The sequence below is a fragment of the Mesoplodon bidens genome, assembly GCF_964165515.1.
Source record: "Mesoplodon bidens genome assembly, chromosome: 15".
In the NCBI taxonomy this organism is placed as follows: domain Eukaryota; kingdom Metazoa; phylum Chordata; class Mammalia; order Artiodactyla; family Ziphiidae; genus Mesoplodon; species Mesoplodon bidens.
The window spans coordinates 28,012,591-28,033,819 of NC_138171.1; the positions used below are offsets into that span (position 1 = coordinate 28,012,591).

A 21,229-nucleotide genomic window follows, 5' to 3' on the forward strand; every position below is an offset into this window, starting at 1 on the left:
TCTCTGATAGAAGTTCATGAGGAGCCCGTGGTCTCCCAGACTCAGCAAAGGCCCAGTCTCCATGGACCCCTAGCTGCAGCACCACTGTTGGACAAGGCAAGAGGAGGCTAGGGGCTCTGGCTTGGAGGCAGGAGGGATCTGGACCCAGCGACTGGTGTCTTGTTCGAGGCAGAGTGGGCCCCAAGAACCCCTGATCTTGAGCTGGTATGAGCTGGGGTCACAGGGAGTGCTGAGGGCAGCCCCCAGACAGAGATCTGGCTTCCTACGGACAGAGAAGCCTTGGAGCACAGACAGGAAACTTAGTTCTAGACCCTTCTTCAGCGACGGTGTATCTGTTTTAACCCAAAGGCTCCTTCCAGTTGTTTTTAGAGGCTGAGAATGTCACTGTGGCCCTCGTAGCTAGAAATGGTGAAAGCAGCTGGGGGTGGGGATAGTGACCTGGGGTTTCAGCTCATGACATACGAGGACCAGCTTTTTCCAAGGGTATCCACAGCCCTGAGAGATGCTCTGGGATAATCAGGGCCCATTTTCAAATAAATAAATTTGGGGAAAGCTGCCTACTCTAGCCCTTTCCTGGGCAGTCACTAAGCACATGACCACACGAATGGCTCTGACAAGGCCTGCAGCTAAGAATGCCTGTTCACGTTGACTTAACCTGGTGTTTCCCTCCCTCACTTGACCACAGGTACTTTTAGAGGGGAGTCCTAGTTATTCTCTCTGGAATATATTCTAGGACATTCAAGGGGTAAAGGAATCCCTCTTAGATCTCCTGGAGCCCCTGAGAAACCACGTCTGAGCTTTAGATGCTGGGGCCTAGGAGTGGTGGACAATGTGGGTGGAAATAACTCCCGTTATAGGGTGGATGCAGCTCCTTCAGTCCTGAACAGAAAGTTCAAGGACATCTCAAGGCTGAGAAAGCTTGGAACAAGAGATGGCCTTCCCAACAACCCAGGGACAGACTCTGGGCCTCCATCTGGGCAGTTTCCTGCCTGTAAATACCTTCCCGCCTGCCTCACATCCCACCATTCGTCGTGTATTCCTTTGAGGACCCCAGTTAAATCTGTTCTCAGCTCATCCAGGGTACTGCGACCCTCAAGCTGGCCGGAGGGCCCTGCAGGAGGCAGGAGAGAAGAGGAAATAGGGACAATGCAGAGGCAGGAACCCCCAAACACCCACCATTTCACAACTTGAGGGACAAGGGGAGGGAGGTGGCTCTTCTGGACTCCTGGGGGAAGGAGGGCTGGCTCAGGGGACCCAGGGTGTCCAGGACAAGGTCCTGGCATGGTGTCCTGTGTTTGGGTCCAGCTCGTTCAGAGGATACCGCATCCAGGTCCTCCTGCGGGACCAGCCTCCAGGCGTGGTTTCTCCTTAGACGTCTGTGGGACGCACCATCATGCGAGTAGAACGCAGTGAGTAGCTGGGGCCTTGGAAGTAGTGCCAGCGGATGCCGTTGAGCTTGCGCACGTGGTGGCGGGCCGGGTAGTAGATGCCATTGAGGTTTGAGAGGCCGCAGGCGTCAAACCACCATCCTGGTGGAGGGGGAGTTAGAGGCTTTGGGGAGGTGGGGGCCCAGCCAGTGGGGTGAGGGCAGCCCCCTACCCCAACGATGAATCAGGGCTGGTGGCTCCCCTGGGAAGCCAGCTCGCTGGAGACGGGGCTGGGTGGGAACGGGCATTGGCTGGTGGGGGAGGGAGGCTCCCAGACCCGCTGCTCAGTATGGGGCCTCCAGAGGCAGTGCACTCATGTCTGTCTCTCTGTGTCTCTCTCTGTCTCTCTTTGCTCTCCCTTACCCTACCTTTCTGGGTCTCTCTGTCTTTCACACACTCTGTCCATCTGTCTTTCTGTGGTCTGCGTTTCTCTCTCCGTCTCTCCCTCTGTACTTCCCTCTGTCCCCGTGCAGCTCTGTGCCCAGCACTCTGCCTGTCCATCCTGATGTCTCTCTTGTCTCCATCTGTCCCTGTCTCTGTGTCTCTGGAGGCCTCCTCTGATCTCTGTCCTTCCCATTCTGTCTCTGATGTCTCTCCCTGCAGAAAACACTGCCTAAGCCAGAGCTGGTGGGCAGCCGCCCCTCTGCCCTCCACCCAGGTCTCCCACCTCCGGATCCTGCTCGGCCCGGGAGGAGGGCTGGGGAGGAAGTCTCAGGCCTGGGGTTGGGGCAGATTAGGCATTGTACCCCCCTAGGGTGCACCCTGGGCCCCACTCTCAGTGCTTCTCAGGGGTCTCAGAGGAGAACTGGTGATGCCAGCTTTAGGAGGAGGTGGGACCTTGGAGGGGACCTCAAGGACCCTGTCGGGGGGAAGGTTGAGGCACAGCCAGGCCAGCCCGTGGGTGAGCGAGCCCCTGACCTGCACCCACTTCTTGATGGCACCTGGCTGCACAAGGACCCAAGTGGGGAGGGGATGGGGGTATTCAGCCAGGCGTGCCTGTGGGGAGGTGGGGCTTCACCCCACCCTGCACCCACCTCCGGACAGCATCTGGGCGCACTTGCAGAGGCAGTTGTCGTTGTCTGCGTCGCGGGTGCTGAAGTTGGTGCCCTGCAGGACCAGGCTGCTCTGGCGCCCCGCCGAGCCGCTGTACCCACTCAGAGAAAGCCTGGAGGCCACCCGGAGGTGGTGATGGGAGAGGGGCCCAGAGTCAGGTTGGGGGTGGTTGTGGAAGGGGTTCCCCTCCGGTTGTGCTGAGGCATCTCCCCTCCCTGTCTGCTGCCTGCAGGGACAGAGCCCCCACCGCGTGCCAGGCCTCCCTCAGCTTGCTGAACCTGAGTCTTGGCCAGTTGTGAGAACGATCATGACAATATAATAATGAGGACCATGGCTAACATTTTCTTGAACATCTACTATGTGCCAGGCATTGTTTAAAGCACTTTACATGGGTTAATTCATTCTCATTTAATCCTCAAAATACCTTAGTATTCCCATTTTACAGAAGAGGAAACAGAGCTCCCAAGAGCCACAGGAGCCTGCCTGAGATCTCAGAACGAATGAGGGTGAGAGACAGATCCCAGCCCCATTTGGCCTGACTTGGGAGCTGGGCTCATTACCTTCCCAGCTGACCATCTGGCAACCCCAGCCCTGTCACACCTCCTCACACCCACCCACGCCCTCCGGGAAGCCTTCCTTGACCACACCAGCCCACGTGGATCAGGGCCCTGAGGCACCCCCACTCCTGCAGCCAGCTGGTGAGGGTTTCTATTTCTTGGTCAGGCTATGAAGCCCTGGCGGGCACATCCAGGCCTGTGTGGTGATTATGACCACAAGTTCTGGGAGTAAAATGCCTGGATTCAAATCCCAGCTGTGCCGCTCGTCAGCTGTGTGGCCTTGGGCAGATCGCTTCGCCTCTCAGCTTCAGTTTCTTCATCTGTTAAAACGGTAACGATAGTATATTAACCGTCATTGTGATGGGGTGACCTCAGCGTGTGACAGGTGCAGGGCAGCACTGGCACACGGTAAGTGCCTGGCACGTTCGGTGCTTGTTGATTCGTCCCGTCCTGTCCCTGTGTTCCCAGCCTGTGTGCATGGCTGGCACAGGCTTCCACTGAGCCTGGCGGGAGAGAGTGTTGGGGGCTTGTAGCAGGGCAGGGGCTGCACTGGCAGCTGAGGCGGGAGCCAGTTTGGGAGCAACAGAAGGTTCTACGGGTGGAGGCAAGTGGACACCAGATGCAGCCAGGGCAGCTCAGGGATGCCCTGGTTCCCCAGGGCAGGGCCTGCGACATGCCCCCATTGGGATCCAGAGGGAATGTGGGGCCTGGGCACGAGGCCACCTCAGTCCCTGCACGTACCACCTGTGTTCTCTGTCTGTGGTGAGGGCAGGGCTGGCTCAGGGGGGCCAGTCGTGAAACCTTAACTGTACCCTTAAATATGCCACCCTGGGCTTGCATGAGTGGTGTTGCAAATCCCCCGCCAAGAGGCCTACCTGGCCAGGGGCTCCCTGGGGTGGGGACAGGCTGGCTGGCCCACCTGCTCATATGGTCCCAGCTTCTCCTTGTGGCCATTGAGGGCTCCATTTGAGGGCTCAGTCATGTCAGTTCAAGGCCAGGCTAAAGTTTGGGGTCACCTTTAGTCTGGGGCTGTGTGGAATCAGTGCTGGACAAAGCCGAATGATCTCATGGGGTCACTGCAGCAGCACTGGCCCCAAGTCCTCAGCCTCCCTTCCCCTCCTCTCTGGGAGCCAGAAGGGGAACCTGTGATCTCTAAGGGACCCTCAGGTCATGAGCCGGGAAGCCCCACTTGACCCATTGCTCAGATGCACTTTGGACATAATCATGGCTCAGGTCTGGGGAACACAAACATACACACGAGTCCTTGGACACCCCCAAGTGAGACACAGGAGGTGCGTGAGTCTGTGTCTGAGGTCGTGAGCATCTGGATACAAGTCTCTGTGCCTGCGTGTTTATGTGTGCGTTTAAGTTTGTGCAGCAATCTTTATGGTGGGTCTGAGTGTGTGCTCTGGAATATGTCTTTGTGCCTGAGATTGTGTGCGTGTTTACCTGAGAGGGCTTCTCTGAGGCATGTTTGCACACATGCCTGGGTGTGTGTCTGTGCTTGTTTGTGTAGCTATGGCACTTGTGTGAGTCTGTGCCCTGAAGGTTCAAGTGTGTACCCCAGGGGTGTGGTGAGCCCCTCCACATGTGCATGTGTGTCTGTGCACGTCCCTGTATATCTCTGTGTGTATCTTGTGCTTGTTGCCAGGTCTGGCTGTGTGGGCACCTCTGGGAGGCCTGTGCCTGGTGTCAGTGTGTGCCTGTGTCTTGTTTGTGCCTCCCCCATCCCGCTCCGTGGGCTACTTCTCTGCAGGCTACGCATGCACCCCAGCCGGGCTCCAGAGGGTTCCCATTATTGTGTCTGACAAATAAGGGTGCCCCTCCCACCCCGATGCCCATGCCCCAGCTTCTGACTGCCCAGGTTTCGCCACCTCTAGGCTTCCCTATGGGGATCCACCCCACCTCACCAGGCAGCTGACTCTGTACGGTGGGGACCCAGGGACAGCACCTGTTTCTGTCACTCTCCCCTTAGCCCTTCTCTGGCAGTTTCCAGGTCCCTATGTGTTTTCCAGGATCTTCCAAGCTTTTCCTGAATGAGCAGGGCCTATTCCTTATGATCCCCGGAGCCCTTGAAAGAGCCTTGCTCAGGTTTGGGGTTTCTGTGGCCAGCTGCATGTCAACTCTTCTTTCTGCCTTCTTTTCAGAATCTCCCTGCTGCTTGGGGAGCCCTTTCTATCCTCTCTCTGTCTGGAGAATGCCTACTCTTCATAGGCACCACCTCCTCCAGGGAGCCCTCCCTGATAGCACAAGCATCTCTATGCCCCTGTGCTTTCCCCTTAGGCAGCTCCTGTCTTCTTGGGGGTGTGGGTTTGCTTGTGGAGACACTCACCCTCAGACACACACGACACACTGGACTGTGAACAACTTTGAGGGGTAGAGCTCAGGTCTGATTCTTCCACAAATGACCAGAGCCAGCCCATGCCTGGCACAGGGCAGGTGTTCAATACATCATTATTATTATTTAGGACTCTGCAAAGGGTCACATAGATGTGGGCCCTTTGAAACCTGAGCATAGCAGTCTGGAACCATGGGCAGGGAGCTCTCCATGTCTCAGATAAAAAGCCAGAGGCAGCGCATCAAATTCACAGAGGAGAGCACAGCAAGGGGTTCCAAATGTAACATACATGTATATGTTTGTATAAATGGACATAAATAATTGAGATATACATAGAGGCAGAAATATTATATTTCTGTCTTTGAATATATTGTTTGTATATCTCTAACGTTTATGTAACATTTACCATATGCTATGCGTTTTCTGCAGATTATCTCAATTATGACATAGATACTATATTTTACAGATGAGGAGACTGAGGCGCAGAGGGGTAAGTAACTTGTCTAAGGTCATGAATCCAACAAATGATAGAGTCAGGGTTCATACCCAGGCAATCTGGCTCCAGGGCCATGTTATTTAGCACAATCAGATACTTTTCCCGATGTTTCTTCCCCAAGAAAAACGGCAGATACTGGACTTAGGGCCACAGAAGCTGCTGCCCAAGAATTGGGTCATGGAGATGAGGTTTAACTGTTACTTGTGTAGGAAAGGGCGGCTCCCCCAGCTTCCTGTTACGCACTTACCATGTCCCAGGCACTGGAGATGGGAACAGCAGTGAACTCGCACAGAGCAGTCCAGCCAAGTGTGTGAAGGGCTGGCTTGGGGACAGTAATTATAATATTATAATATAATGTTATAATATTACTTGCTGAACATATACTAAGGGCCAGCATTAATGCTCTATGTGTAGTATCTCATTCAAGCTTCACAACACTTTCAATGAGGTAGGTACACCTATGGCACCCATTTTGCAGATGAGAAGGTGAAGGAACTTGCTCAGGGTCGCTCAGGGAGATAGGGATAAAGTCAGGATGTAAGCCTTGGCTTTGGTGGCCAGTGGCTTAAAGAGGAGTCAGCAGGGCGTTGTGGCTACTCCCTGGTCAGCTTAAGGAGTTGGAGGCATCCAGCTGAGCCCCGCCTAGCCCAGAGCCGGGGATGTTTCATTCAGCTCTAGACATTGCACTTTAAGGAGGAACATTATCAGGCTGGGTTGGGTCCCATAGAAGGGATGTCAGAACCAGCTAGCTGGAGGAACCAGTGGCATTTAATAGAGGGGTTGGGGGCACATCACCGAGAAGCCCTCAGAGGTGGAATGAGGCATACGATGCAGGCGGACAGAGAGTCACCAGAGATTCTTTGGGAGGAAGTGACCTTCCCATCAGTGAAGGCATTCCAGCATGGCTGGATGATGAGTGTGGCTGTGAGGAGGTTCTAGCACCATGTGAAGAACCAGATGACATGTGAGGTCCTTTGCGGCCCTAGAGCATGAGTCTATGAATTCAATTCTGTCCTGGTTCCAAGATAGCTTATCTTTAAGATCCTTGAGTTTCTGAGAGACGTAACATGTAGGAGAAACACCATGAGTTTTGGCAGCAAAACTGAGTTCAAAACCAGGCCCTACCTGTTTTTTAACTTTGGGCAGGGGACTTAAGCTCTGTGTCTCAGTTTCCACATCGCTAAAGCAGGTACAGCAATGCTTACCTCAGAAGGTTGTGGGGAGGATTAAATGGAGTCATGTGCCTGGAACATAATAGGTGCTCAAGAAATGTTCATTCCTTGTCCTGAACAGAGCCAAGAACCAGGCTGAGGGAGGGGTGAGAGGCCTTGATGATTTTATAATGTGCTCATATTTAAGCCCATCCTGTGGGTAAGAAGCAGAGGTACAGGGAAGCCCACTCGACTTGCCTGAGTTCACACACTGAGCTGGAGCAGAGCCAGAATGAGCCCAGTTCCTCTGATTCCCAGCCTGGAATTTCCACCTCACCCCACAGCATAGGACAGGCTGGGAAAGTCACCTCCCCACTTCTGGGCCTCTGCAAAATGATTGCCTCGGGGTGACTGACCTTGGAAGGCCACTTCCTGTTCCTGGTATGGCAGTGTCAGCAACATTCTCTCCACCTCACCCAGTGGCCAGGATGTGATGAGTGCTAACCAGCCGCCTCCAGATCCCATGACGTGTGCCCAAATGGGGGACAGATGGCAGGAACTGGAGACGCCCAGGGACTGACCGTGGGTGCATACTCTGTAGCCACTAGCCCAGGACTCCCAGCCCACCCATGAGCCTGGGCCCCAAGCCCACCTGTACAGCTGCCCCTCGCTGCCCAGCTGGAAATGCTCATACTGGGCGTAGGCCTCGTTGCCTTCCCAATCTTGCAGCTCCACACGCAGAGAGTATGCTGCCCTGCTGGTGAGCTGGTGCACCACCTCGTTACCTAACCAGTGCTCCCCGGCTGGGTTGCCAAAGCCCTGGGGAAGAGGAGAATGCGGGTAGGCTGCATGCCGAGGAGGAAGGCTATGCCTCTGGTTAAGGAGCTGGGCTGGGCTGAGCTCTGGGGACACTTACCCAAAACCACTTTGCTAGGAGCTCCCCAACTCCTAGAGCAAAAAGACTAAGACTTTTGTGAATGTAAAAGCCTGTTAAAAATAATTGAAATCACATGAATCATAATTGAAATCTTTGAAGTTCAAGAACAGGCAAAAAAGAAGTCTGTGGTGGTAGAAGTCAGAATAGCTACTACCTTTAGGGGAGTCTTGACTTGGAGGGGACACAAGGAGGGTTTCTGGGGTGCTGGAAGTGTTGTATATCTAGCTTTGAATGGTGGTCACATGGGTGAATACATATGTGAAAATTCACTGAGTCTTACACTTAAGGTTTGTGCACTTAGCTGCATGAATATTACATCTCAATTAAAAAATTAAAAACTTAAATCAGCTGCATAAGTGGTAGAGCAAACATTGTTCAGTGACATAGCAGCCACTGCAATATTTCATTAACATAGGAATGTAAAGCTAAGAGCATTGGGAGTCACCAGTGTCCCAGAGTGACACGTGACCAATGCCCTTGGCCAGAACAATAATTCAGCACCGAGGACAGGGCACACCTAAGCCCCACTCCCCATTTTAGTCATGCTGTACCACTTATTAGCCTAATGGTTAATATTCAGCAGTCTTTTGTGTATTTCTGCTTCTGAGCACCCTAGTTCTCTTTGCCATTTGAATGATTCTTTTTTTTTTTTTGCGGTACGCGGGCCTCTCACTGTTGTGGCCTCTCCCTTTGTGGAGCACAGGCTCCGGACGCGCAGGCTCAGCGGCCATGGCTCACGGGCCCAGCTGCTCCGCGGCATGTGGGATCCTCCTGGACTGGGGCACGAACCTGTGTCCCCCGCATCGGCAGGCAGACTCTCAACCACTGCGCCACCAGGGAAGCCCTTGAATGATTCTTTAAAACCCAATTGGTTCAAGAACACTCATAGATTAATTTGGTACTTTTTAAAAAGTATTTATCAAATGCACAGCAAGCAGACACACAAGAAATAGTATTGTTGTATTTCTGTGTATCTTTTTCTATTTCTTTTGCTCTTAAAAACTTTAAGAGCTTTTAAGTCAGCTTGCCAAAAATCCTTTATCCAAAATTTAATTAAAAAATTGGAAGACAATCAGGCACTATTCCTTGTCTTGTAAAATGCATGGGGTCTTTAAGCCAGCAATTCTGAATTTAAAAAATCTCTCCTGCAGATGTAGTCATGTGTGTGTGCTAAGACAAAGACATTCATTTAAGCAATGCAGCCAGGGGTGAGCAGCAGAGGTCACTTTTTTCTGTTCCCTTTTTTGTATTCTTTAAACATTTTTAGCAAGGTATATGTATTATCTTTTCCAAAAATTAAAACAAAATAAAACTTAAACTTTCATTCTTAGGATATATGTCAGGACTTGCAAAAAGAGGGTTCAGTTTCGGGTGATGGAGTCCCTGATAGCGTATTTGCACTGGCCAAATCTGTTTGAAGGCAGTTGGTTTAGGTAGGCTGATTTTTTTTCTGAGAAGGGTTGGGAGCAAACCAGACCCCTGCCCACAACCCACTTCCTGCCCCAGGTTTTAGGGCTGACAAGCTCCTCCCCAGGGCAGAAATGTTACCTGTTTGTAATCCTTCCAGTTCCGTTGGAAATTCATGCTGCCATTCTCACGGCGCTGGATGAGGGTCCACCCACCTCCACTGGCCTCCATGTCACAGAACACCTGGAGGAAATTGGGGAGGTGGGAAGTTGGAAGGCCCAGGAGGCAGCCAGAAGCCAGGTCTGGGCCAGCCTGAGGGTGATTTGGCTGACAGAACCTCACAGAGCAACAGGTGAGCTTGGTGGTCAAGGGCATCCCAAGGATCCAGGTCCAAATCCCCCACCCGTTGCCTTCATTTTTCTAAAATGGTGGGCAAGTGATGTCCTCTCGGAGCCTTCTTTTCCTCAGTTGTAAAATGAGGATGTTAATACCTTAACCTTTTTGTGCCTCAGTTTCTCATCTGCACACTGGGATTGTTGTGAAAATTAAATGAGATTTGTCATCCATCAAAAGAACAGAGCCTGGCACATAACATACTAGGAACTCAGTAAATGGAGGCCTCGCTATTATTGCAGGGTTGCTGGAAGAATTAAATGCCAAGAGGTGTAAAGTGCTTGGCACATGGTGTAGACTCAGGAAATGTTATTACAGGGGTTCCCTGGTGGCCTAATGGTTAGGATCCTGTGCTTTCATTATGGAAGCCCAGATTCGATCCCTGGTTGGGGAACCATCCTGGATGTCGGGTGGCACGGCCAAAATACAAAAAAAAAAGGAAATGTTATTACATTCAGCAGACAAATGTTTTCTGAGCACTTACTAGGTGCCAGGTTCCATTCAAGGCATGGGGAATGCCAATATGGATAAGAAAGAATGATTCTTTCTTTCAAAGAACTTACCATCCACCACAATCACATCTTTCAGTTTAACTTTTGTTCACATATTATTTTTTCCAGCCAGCTCAGTACATTTCAATGTTTGATGAGGAAACACTTGGTGCCTGCCCCTGTACTAGGTAAATCAGAGACAAATCACAGATAAATTAACCCCCAGGGCTGGCTTGGTCTGGAGGAGGCTAGCAGACTGATAGGGCTGGGTCTGGTAAGGCTGGCAGACTATTGAATAGGAACATTTGGGCAGCTACAAAGAGAGTTCCCAAGAAGGAGTCACGGGGCAATCCTGGAAAGCTTCCCAGGGGAGGTGGCATTGGAACAAGGCTTTGGATGATGATGTGCCTGCCAGACAGAGATGAGTGGGAATAGTGTTTCCAGTGGAGGGAGCAGCAGGAGTAGAGGCTCTGAGATGGTGAAGGTCTGCTCAGGGAGAGAAGCCAGTGGCATCTGTTGTGAGGGTAGCAGAGGTTGCAGGAAGGGAAACTGAGGCCCAGAGAAGGGAAGGGATTTGCTCAAGGCAAATGAGTCAAAAGTAAAGCTGAGGTTTGAGCCCAGATCTCTTGGCTCCCAGGCCAGCTCTTCCCTCTCTATAAGTGTTCCCAAAGTTTAGTTATTCACACCTTCCCAAATTCCACCAAATTCCACCATAGCTGAACTAATTTCATATAAAGTATTGACTTTAAAAATGGTATCTTTCATAGAGAGTGGACTTGAGGACACGGGGAGGGGGAAGGGTAAGCTGGGACGAAGTGAGAGAGTGGCATGGACAAATACACACTACCAAATGTAAAATAGATAGCTAGTGGGAAGCAGCCGCAAAGCACCGGGAGATCAGCTCCGTGCTTTGTGACCACCTAGGGGGGTGGGATAGGGAGGTGGGAGGGAGACGCAAGAGAGAGGAGATATGGGGACATATGTATACGTATAGCTGATTCACTCTGTTACACAGCAGAAACTAACACACCATTGTAAAGCAATTATACTCCAATAAAGATGTTAAAAAAATGGTCTTTTTTTTTTTTTTTACTTAAATAAATACTCAGACTAAATGCATCTTAAAAGGAAATCTTATTAGTACCATAGAGGGAAAATTAGTAACACTTGCCTTTATTCAGATAATTGTAAATATATATATAATGAAAACAAAAGAGTGTTACAAAATTCTAGCTAGAGATTGAGGGCCTGATCTCTCTTTGTTGAAAGGGGGATTTAGCAGGTGTGTGAGAACTGTTAAAGATAATCTGAGCCATTCTCCTTGATATATTCAGCAGGGTTGAAAGAAAACTGAAAAGGGAATATGAAGTGGGAAGACTGGCTAGTTGTTCCCCAAACTCTTCCACTTCTGGGCCTGGCCCCCAAACCCTCTCTCCTGACATCCACATTTTCCCTTGACTGCCCTCCCCCCACACATCTGATAACTGGACCTCAAAGTTCTGGGTAACCTTGGGAGCCACTCACTGAAGATGGTGGAGCTTCCGTCAGCCCCGGTCTCTAATTTCCCACATAAAGCAAGCTCCCACACCTGCCTTCAGCTGGACTGTAAGTAAATTAGAAATAAACTTCTTTGTGTTAAGCTCCTGGAACTGAATTTCTTGCAGGTTTGTTTGCTGTATCAGCTAGCATTATCTGAACCAACACAGAACCATTTATTGCTATTCCAACTTAAAAGCATCCCAGGAAAACATGCTGGAGAAGGATGCATGGCCAACTTTGGGAACTTCTGCTTTAACCGCATGATCTGACCCCTGAATGTGTGGGGGCTCCAGAGGGTAGGGTCACCCCCACCTTCTCTGGAATCTCAGATGTTGGACAAGGCCTGGACGTGATGTTGGTGGGGGCAGGGCAGGGTGGGGTGGAGGGTTGTCTGAGAGTCCTTTGGCTCAGCACCCTCTGATAGCCTCAGGCCTCAGGGAGCCCCCTAACCTTTCTGGGCTCTGTCACATTGGCCACATGGATGGTGTAGATGCCACTGGCATTGGCTCCGGAGCGCTGGATCTCTGCACAGTCCTGGAACACCTGCTCAGCTGCCCTCATGGAGGCTGCAATGGGACAAGGTAAAAACAATTGGAAGTGAGCTAAGGAGAGAGGGAAGGGGTCAGGTGGGCACTCCCGTCTGCTCTGTGCCAGGTTCTGGGCTGGGAGGCGTTGGGGAGAGGGAGATGTATCGGACCCTGGAAGGTTTCGTAGAGGAGCTGACAGTGAGCTGGCACCTGGATGAGGAGCAGAGGCCACCCAGGTGGAGAAGGGGCGAGGGTCTCAGGCAGAGGGAACAGCATATGCACGGGCTCCAAGGCGGGAACAGTCCTGTGTGTGCAGGTATCGGGGTGTGGTGAGGAGAATTTGGCTGAGGCCACAAAGAGGAGATGACTCACACCCAGATCCAGAGCTAAGGCCAGAGGGAGCTCTGGCTCTTTGATGGATCAGAGAGCATCATTAAGGAAGGAGAGATGAGGCTGAGATTTCAGCCTTGAATGCCAGGCCGAGGAGCCCAGACTGTGCAGAAGAAGAGCCCTCTGGCCAGAGGATAGAGCAGAGATTGGAGGGGATGAGACTCAAAGCAGGAAGGCCAGAGATGAGGCTGCTAGAGTCTTCCAGGACAGGTAATTGGGTCTTGAACTCCACTGAGGCACTTCCGCATTCCACAGACCAGGAAACTGAGGCCCAAAAGTGAGGTAACTGGCTCAAGGGCACACAGCTGGGTCGGGTGGGAGGGGCTGGGCAGGACTTTCCCTCTCTCCAGGTCTTACGGGGGATTTGTCCTTGGAGCTCCCTCGGGTAAGAGACCCAGGGTCCCCTCCACAGCCCACTCTACTAGCTGGATATCCCTGCAGCTCTTAGGTGGGTCCCCCTCATTATGCCCTCCCTGGGAGCTGACCTCTGGCCTCAAGGGAGAATATTAATTTAATGGCCAAATCCCACCAGGGCCCTGGAGGCCTCCAGGCTTAACCTGAAAAAAGTGACTGTTGGTAAATAGACTACAGAGGTTTCAAACACCCTCTCTGGCTCCTTTTTTGGGATCTAATTAGAGGTTTGGGCTATGATTCCACCAGAAACCAATCTTTGGGTAGGTGGGTATCCAAGGATAGGGCCAAAGTTCCAGATGGATAGGTATCCTGACCAGTGAGGAACCAGGGAGCTACCAAGGGGTGGGACTTCCTGTTTTGGCCTTATTCTTGAACCTGGATCCTGGGTTCTGGAGCTGAGGCCCTGTTGAAATGAGGCTGTTATTCCCAGATCACAGATGAAGGGACAAAGGCCCCAAATCCATCCCAGTCTGTGCACAAACATTCCCTGGGCAGGGTCTCCACGGCCCCATCTGCCAGCTCCCTGGTCCCTGGGGAACTGGAGTCTAGCCAAGCCTGGTAGGTTGCTGGCCTAGAGGTGAGCTGGGACAGGCCCAACTTTCCCAGCTAGGCAAGGGCAGAGCTAGGAGCTGGCCTCAGATTTCCAGCCACTCTTCTCAGGGTCTGTCCACTATTGTTTTCCTTAGTCAACAACAATAGCCTTAACGACAATCATAGCAATAAAAGTGAAATACCCACCATGCATTGTAGGGTTTCTTAGCCAGGTACTGTCAGGGGCAGTCTGGGGCCAGGAAAAGTATTTTCAGGGAGCATAAGAGGAAGGATGGACCAGTATTGACATGCAACATAGTTTGGCCTCAGCCTGGACCCCCCCTTAATCTTTGTACTTAATCAGCTTCACCCCCTTTTGGCCCTAGGCACCATGCTCAGCCCCTTCATGTGTATGAACTCATCTGATGCTCTGTGCCAGAACTCTGAGAGATAGGAGCTATTATTATTCCTATTTTATAGGTGAGGAAAATCAAGGCTCTGAGATGTTAAATGACCTGTGCAAAGTGCCAGTGCTAGTAAGTGAAGGAGCCAGAGCTTGAACTCTGGTCCATTTGACTGGAGAGCCAGTACCTTTCCTACTACCCACCTCCCCTTGGGTCTCCACCACTGAGCCCATACAAGGCTGGACAAACAGACCTCGTTAACGAATGCTGCTTCTGATACCATGCGTGGGTTAGGTCTTTCCACCTGTGTCCCCATCCTTCTAACCTTCTGAATGCCCTGAGTTCTCCACCCCTTGCCAGCCTCCACCTGCCTAGGACAAAGCTGTGCAGAGAGGGGGTTCAGGCTTCCTGCTGGCCTTCATGGATGCCTGGTTCCTGTGCCCGTCTCCATCCAATCTTCTGTTCTACACCTGGTGACTAATATTCCTCCAGTTTCTCCATCTAGACAGTAGGGAGAAACAACCCGTAGTGCCTCTCCCTGGTGACCGTGGGGCAGGACAGGCGTTTGGTCAAAGGGTGCCTGAGGCAAAGTCCCCTATACAACCTCTCACCCAGGCTGGTGAGCAGACGTTGGGCCACAGCTGGAGACTGGGTTAGCGGTGAGCCTGTGGGGAGAAGTGTTGGGCCCAGGCCCCATGCCTTTGGCTGAGCTACAGGATTAATTTAGGCAGCCTCATTGCTACGGCTCTATGCACAAGCCAGTGATGGGTTTGGGTCACTCCTAATCTCATGGTTTGGAAGGTGTTCACCTCTCTTGCCTGTGGCTACCTCAGGCCTCACACCCCTATCTGGTGGGGCCTGCCCAACTTAGATGAGCCATGGTACCATCCTCTGTCTCTAAATCGCTGCCAGCCATAGTGTCTGGAATCCATCACTATTGCTTTTTTTTTTTTTTTTGGCTGCATTGGGTCTTCGTTGCTGCGTGCGGGCTTTCTCTAGTTGTGGCGAGCGGGGGCTACTCTTCCTTGTGGTGCGTGGGCTTCTCATTGCGGTGGCTTCTCTTACTGTGGAGCACGGGCTCTAGGCATGTGGGCTTCAGTGGGCTTAGTTGCCCCGCGGCATGTGGGACCTTCCCGGAGGACCAGGGATCGAATCCATGTCCCCTGCATTGGCAGGTGGATTCTTTTTTTTTTTTTTTTTTTTTTTTTTTATGGTACGCGGGCCTCCCCCTGTTGTGGCCCCTCCCGTTGCGGAGCACAGGCTCCGGACGCACAGGCTCAGCGGCCATGGCTCACGGGCCCAGCCGCTCCGCGGCATGTGGGATCCTCCCAGACCGGGGCACGAACCCGTATCCCCTGCATCGGCAGGCGGACTCTCAACCACTGCGCCACCAGGGAAGCCCTGGCAGGTGGATTCTTAACCACTGGAAACTTCGGGAACACTGCTAGCAGGGCATCTAGCACATAGTAGGCACTTAACAAATATGTATTTCCTCCTCCTTCCCTCAGAGACCCACAGACAGGGGTTGGGCATCTTTTGCATGAGACAGTTGTGGAACTCTGCTGTTCACAGTTGTATCCGCAGCACCCAGCACCGGGTCTGGCTCAGTAAGTGCTTGTTGACTGAGTGACTGAAGCTGGAAATGAGTGATTGAAGTCGGTCCCGTTAGAAGTGAGGGCTGGGGAGCGGGGCCGGCCATTGTCCTCCTTTCTCAGAAGCCTGGGCCACAGGTGCCTCCCCACTTCTGTTTGGCCCTCTTGGGCTTAGGGGCTGGGGGCATTAGGGTGAGAGAAGTCCTTGGGAGGCATTGAGTCCAACCTCTCCATTCTGCAGATTGGGAAACTGAGGCCTGGGGAGCGGGGCAAGCCCAAGCAAGTGAGGATGGAGGGTGGATCGTGGACCCCGGACTCCTCCGTCTGGGCTGGTGGTATCCTCCTTATTATCATCGCCTCCATTAAACGCATGGGGAAACGAAGGCCTAGAGAGGGACAGGGGTACGGTCAAGGTCACACATGGAGTCGGGGAAAGAGTCTGGATTGGTTCCTCTTAGGACTGTTGTCGTCACCATTATTACTACTGTTTGGTGTTATTTCTGTTTCACAGGTGGGGGCGGGGGGTGGTCTTTCCCGAGGTAGCTTCCAGGACTGGCGTGAACCGGGAGGGTAAGCGGGGTCTCCCACCCCTCTCCTCCCCTCCTCCCGCACCTGGGGGGCCCACTTTGCTCACCCGGGCTCTGGGCCACGACGCGCACCAGGCGCTGCACCGACTCCAGCAGCTGGCTCTGCTGGCGCTGCAGGAGGCTGGAGTTGCTGCTGGCGGCGCGCAGGCTGCGCTCAAGGCCGGCGAGGGCGCCGCTCTGGCGGCCCAGCAGGCGCCGCAGCCGCTCCTTCTCGCCGCGGAGGCCGGCCAGCTCCGCCTGCTGCTGCGTCTCCAGGGCCTGCACCCGCGTCTCCAGCGCGCTGCGGGGCGGGGGCGCACAGGCGTGAACCCGCCGTCCCCACCTTGCAGGCACACTCGCGGGCTTTCCCCTGGGCCCCGGGGTGAGGCTCAGACCCGCACTGAGGCTCAGAGCGGTAGCGTCCCGCCCAGGGTTACACAGCGCGGAGGTCCACGCCCACAGAGAGCGCAGAGTGAGGAGGGGAGGAAAGAGAGACCTGGCCTTGGAGTAAAAAGGATTGGAGTCCAGTAGGGAAAAGGGGTGGGGTGGGAGGGACACAGCAGCAACCTGGTAGCCATGATCAAATCCCAAATATGCGTGCCCTTTGACCTAGCTGTCCACTCACCAGAGATAACCTCCAGGGAGCATGGGCGTGAATGCCCTTTGGAGGATGGGTTGTAATAGGGAAAAACAAAACAGCCAAAATGCCAACAGCCAGGACTGGCTGAGTCTGTTCTGTTCTGGTGTCCCTGGAAATGTTCTGGGGCGGTGAAGAGGAAGGAGGCTGAGAGCATTTGCTCAGAATTGGAAAGATGCCGGGGACTTGGAGTGGGCGCCCTGGCGCATCAGTACCTCTGGTCTAACCCCACATGTGGGAACTTAAAAGAGAAAGAAAAAGGTATGAATGTAAATGTAGAGGGATACTGGGGAGCTTATAGGAAAAGGCGTGGATGGACACGTGGAGGGACGTAGTGGCCCCTGTGTTTCTAGCGAATGTGAAAGAAAATCCACTAAGTGCTGTTACTTCCGCAGAGCAGGTTTGAGCAGATGGGGGTGGAGAGGAGAGGGTGGGTGGAGGGGACTGACCTTCCCTTTCATTTTGCACAGGTCTCTATTGTCTGATAAGTAAGATTGTCTAATAAGCATGAGGCATGTTTGTAATGAGTTTTAAAAAAAGAGTCTTAAAACAGAAAGAAGCTTTTGACTCAGCTCTTGCACTTTTGGCATTTTATCCTACAGATTTGCTCACATGTGTGTGCAATAAGATATGGGAATGTTATTCATAGCATCACTGGTTGGAATCGTAAAAGACTGGAATGACCTCAACACCCATTAATTGGGGACTGGGAAACAAATGCGGGGACAGCCATACAGTGGAACATTATGCAGCTGGAGGAAAGAACGGGCAAGCGTGTCATGCAGTTATGGAACCATCTCTAGGACAACTGAAAAAACGAGACAAAAATCCAATGTGCCAAGGAGTAGTCTGCTTCACTTGGGTTTAAAAAGGGACTGTGCATACATATTTGCCTCTGCTGTGGGTGGGCGGGTGGCTGAGGGATAGGGGTAGGAGGGAGATGTTTTCCTATACATGAGGCTATGCCAACCCATTCTCCAGACTAAGAAAATGAGTCCAGCCAGGGCAGGAGGAATTTTCCCTGGACCCCAAATTATGTCTCAGGAAAAGAGAGAATTTGGACACACTGGATTCTAGAATTTTAGCTGTCTCCATGGGCCAAGAGCTTATGGATGATATCCTCCATCTTCACTGGTCTCTAGGCACTTGGTAATTCAATTCAGAGTGATTGATAGTGTCCCAGCCCTTCCCCCCTCAGGGTGGAGAGTAAGAATAAGAAGGTGCACAAACTATCATTAACGGTCCCCAGATCACAGGGAGCTGGAGGATCCTTATGCCTTATCTTGACCCAGCACGTGAGCAACAGTAACATCTCGCCCTGTACACAGGCCTGTGGCTGCTTCGGTGCCTCCTCCAGCAGCCTGACCTTGGCAGTGTTTTCTCTACTCAGCTCGAAACCAAGATGAAATCAGCTTCAGATGTCCATGTCTCTGCCTTATCTGTACCCCAGGACTCTTTCTTTCTTTGTAATTTAAAGGGTGTTCCCCTTGTGTGTCTTTGCTTATAAATGCAGAGACTGTCTGCTAATGCAGAAAAGAAACTGGTCACTGTGGTTGCTTCTGGGAAGGAGAGTTGGTAGATGAGATCAGATTTATGTATTTACAAATAAGTAAATCAAATTAAAATGTACAGGGTGAATTGTATGGTATGTAAATGGTAGTTCAATAAAGCTGTTAAAATTCATGAAATAAATAAAGGAAGAAAGAAAAGAAGGAAAGAAAAAGAGAGAGAGGGAGAGACAGAAAGAACAGAGAAAGAATCAGCGTGTCTTGAGCCCCAGGAAAATGCCTGTCCCCTGTTCCACCCAGGACGGGGTGGCCAGGCCCCATGCCTGCCTGGCCGCCAGCCCCAGGGTCCACATTCACTTTCGGCTTCAGTCTGATCCCCAGCCCTGGTTTCAGTCTTTCCCCCAGCCCTGGTCACGTCCCAGCTTTAGCTCCAGCCCTAGTCCCCCAAGTGTCCCCTCACTCCAGTCTTAATCCAGGCCCCTAGCTCTGGCCCCATCCCCCAGCCCAGGCACTAGCTCAAGTCCAACTTCCAACCTCGATCCCAGCCCTGGCTGGCTCTGGTGCTCACCCTCGGTCTCAAGCCCACTTGGGCCCCAGCTGGCCCTGGCCCTCAGCCCAGGTCCCAGCCCTTGTCCCTGTCCAGTGCCAGGGTGCCAGTGCCCACCTGTTGTGGCCCTGAAGCCGGTGGAGCTCGTGGCCCTGCAGCAGCAGCTGCTTCTCCAGCTTGTTGGTGGACAGTGAGGTCTCCAGAAGCTGGATCTCCATTCTCGATGTCTGGTTCAGAACCTGTCCCGGCGAGTGGGGGGGTGGGGGGAGGTGGGGGCCCATGTAAGCTCTGCAGGAGCCCTGCCAACTGTCACACACCTGACCTTGGGCCCTGCCATTCCAGAAACTTGCTGACCTATTTCCACCCTCTCAGTATTTCCTCACTCACTCACTCACTCACTCACAGACCCTAACTGAACTTGTGATCTGCTTCTTAAATTTCCTCTTCCCCATCACTGCATGGCAGTTCCATTCCTCCTGCTGCTCGGACCCCAGCAGGAGTCACCCTTGACCCACCCCCCCATATCTCATCCATCAGAAGGTCCCATCAGCTCCACCTTCCAAATGGGTACCTGACCGCTTCCCTGCACTTCCCCGCCCCCACTCAGGCCCCCGCCTCCATCTCCCGCTGTACCCGGGCCAGCCTACTCACAGGGCTCTCTGCTCCTGCCCTTGCTCCCTGCAGCCCTTGGCTGCTCGGTAGTCTGAGGCAGACTTAAAAAGCAGCCCCTATGCTCAAAATCTCCCTGTGGCTCCCACCTCACACGGCAGTGGTCTGCAAAGCCCTGTGATGCCATCTGCCCCCATCCCCTGTCTGAGCCCACCAGTCCCCCTGGGTCACTCCAGCCATACCAGCCTCCCTGACGCTCCTGGAGCTTGCCAGCACCCTTCCACCCCTGGGCCTTTGCATATACTGTTCTCCCTGTCGGGAAGGTTCTCCCAGTAAGCCTGGCTCCAATCCTACCCTCCCGGTGGTGCCTTCCTGGCCGTACTGTCTAAACTTGCAACTCGCCCCTCCCGCCCCTCCCAGCACACACTCCCCACTGATCTCGTCCGCGCTACTTTCTCCCTAGTGCTACCGCCATCTCACACACATATGTTATTTATCCTGTTTGTTTTCTTGGTGCTCCTTAGAAAGGAAGCTTCACGGGGGTAAGGGTCCACGCCTGCTTTATTTACTGCTGTAAACTAGAACCAGGCCCATCCAACAGTGCCTGGTACATAGTAGGGTTTAACAAACATGTGCCCATTTGTCAGTGTCGTTTCAGCCATTCACTTACCCTCTCATTTAAATTCCTGTCCTCTCCTTCCCTCTCGGCTGCTCCCTGTGGCCTCCTCTTTCAGAGTCATTGGCCCCCGAGTTCTAATGAATTGTTTACTACCCATCTTCCCCGGGAGCGCTGTGAGTCCTTTGCGGGGTGTGTCTGTGCTGCTGCATCCCCTCATCTCATTGCTCAGCACGGACCCGGACACTGGAGTCACAGAGGCAGAAGAGCCAAACCCAGTGTCTACCCTCCCCCCTCTCCCTACCCTGGGCTCATGGCCCTGTGGGAGAAAGTTTTGTAATGGGGTCATCAGGGAGGAGTCCCAGGAGGCTACAGGGTCAGAGGAGGCCCTGACCTCACCCAGGGACGGGGGTCAGGGCAAGATGACTGGGGCTGTGAGCCAGCCTGGCCTGCCACAGGCCCCACAGTGCTGCCCCCCCACCCTCCGGTACCTGAGCCTCCACGTCGGTCAGCTTGCGGGTCTGGGCGGTGGTCTGGTTCAGGAGGCTGGTGCCCAGCTCCAGCATGGTGGCTGTCTGGTTCTGGACCATATGCTGCTGGGCCTGCGCCAGCTCCAACCTCAGGTTCATCTGGATGTACCTTTCTAGCTGTGGGGAGACAGACAGTGGGCTGGGGTCATGGGTAGGGCCTGGGGGAAGGCTCCTGTCCCTTCCATATGTCCCCATGGAAGGACATAAGGCAACCAAGGGCATCCTCCACTCAGCAGCCAGAGGGATCCTGTTAGACCTAAGTCAAATCACATTTCTCCTCTGCTCAAAACCCTCCCAGGGTTCCTGTCTCTCTCAGAGGGAAAGCCAAAATCCTCTCTAACCACAGGTTCTTTCATGACCTGGCCTCCTGCTACCACTCTGATTTCCTCTCCTTGCCTTCTCTCCCTCACTCAGCTCCAGACACACTGGCCTCTGTAACACCCCTCCAACAGAGCGAGCACACAACCACCTCAGGGCCTTTGCACCTGCTGTTCCCTCTGTGTGGATCCTCCCCACTCGCACACCATCTACAAGGCTCACTCCCTCATGCCATTTCAGGTCTCTTCCTA

The 21,229-nt window shown here is 53.0% G+C and overlaps 1 protein-coding gene across 1 annotated transcript in view; it reads right to left on the bottom strand.

Annotated features, from left to right (window-relative positions):
- Positions 1–1,368: 1,368 nt before the first annotated feature.
- ANGPT4 (angiopoietin 4) overlaps positions 1,369–21,229 on the bottom strand; it is a gene marked incomplete at both ends in the record, with an annotated part of 39,030 nt that continues 19,169 nt past the window's right edge. The window contains 8 exons of the mRNA XM_081256710.1: positions 1,369–1,529; positions 2,462–2,592; positions 7,675–7,841; positions 9,508–9,609; positions 12,240–12,355; positions 16,282–16,514; positions 19,023–19,144; positions 20,622–20,777. Coding sequence (XP_081112836.1) covers positions 1,369–1,529; positions 2,462–2,592; positions 7,675–7,841; positions 9,508–9,609; positions 12,240–12,355; positions 16,282–16,514; positions 19,023–19,144; positions 20,622–20,777 — 1,188 coding nt within the window. The remainder of the gene's footprint in view (positions 1,530–2,461; positions 2,593–7,674; positions 7,842–9,507; positions 9,610–12,239; positions 12,356–16,281; positions 16,515–19,022; positions 19,145–20,621; positions 20,778–21,229) is intronic.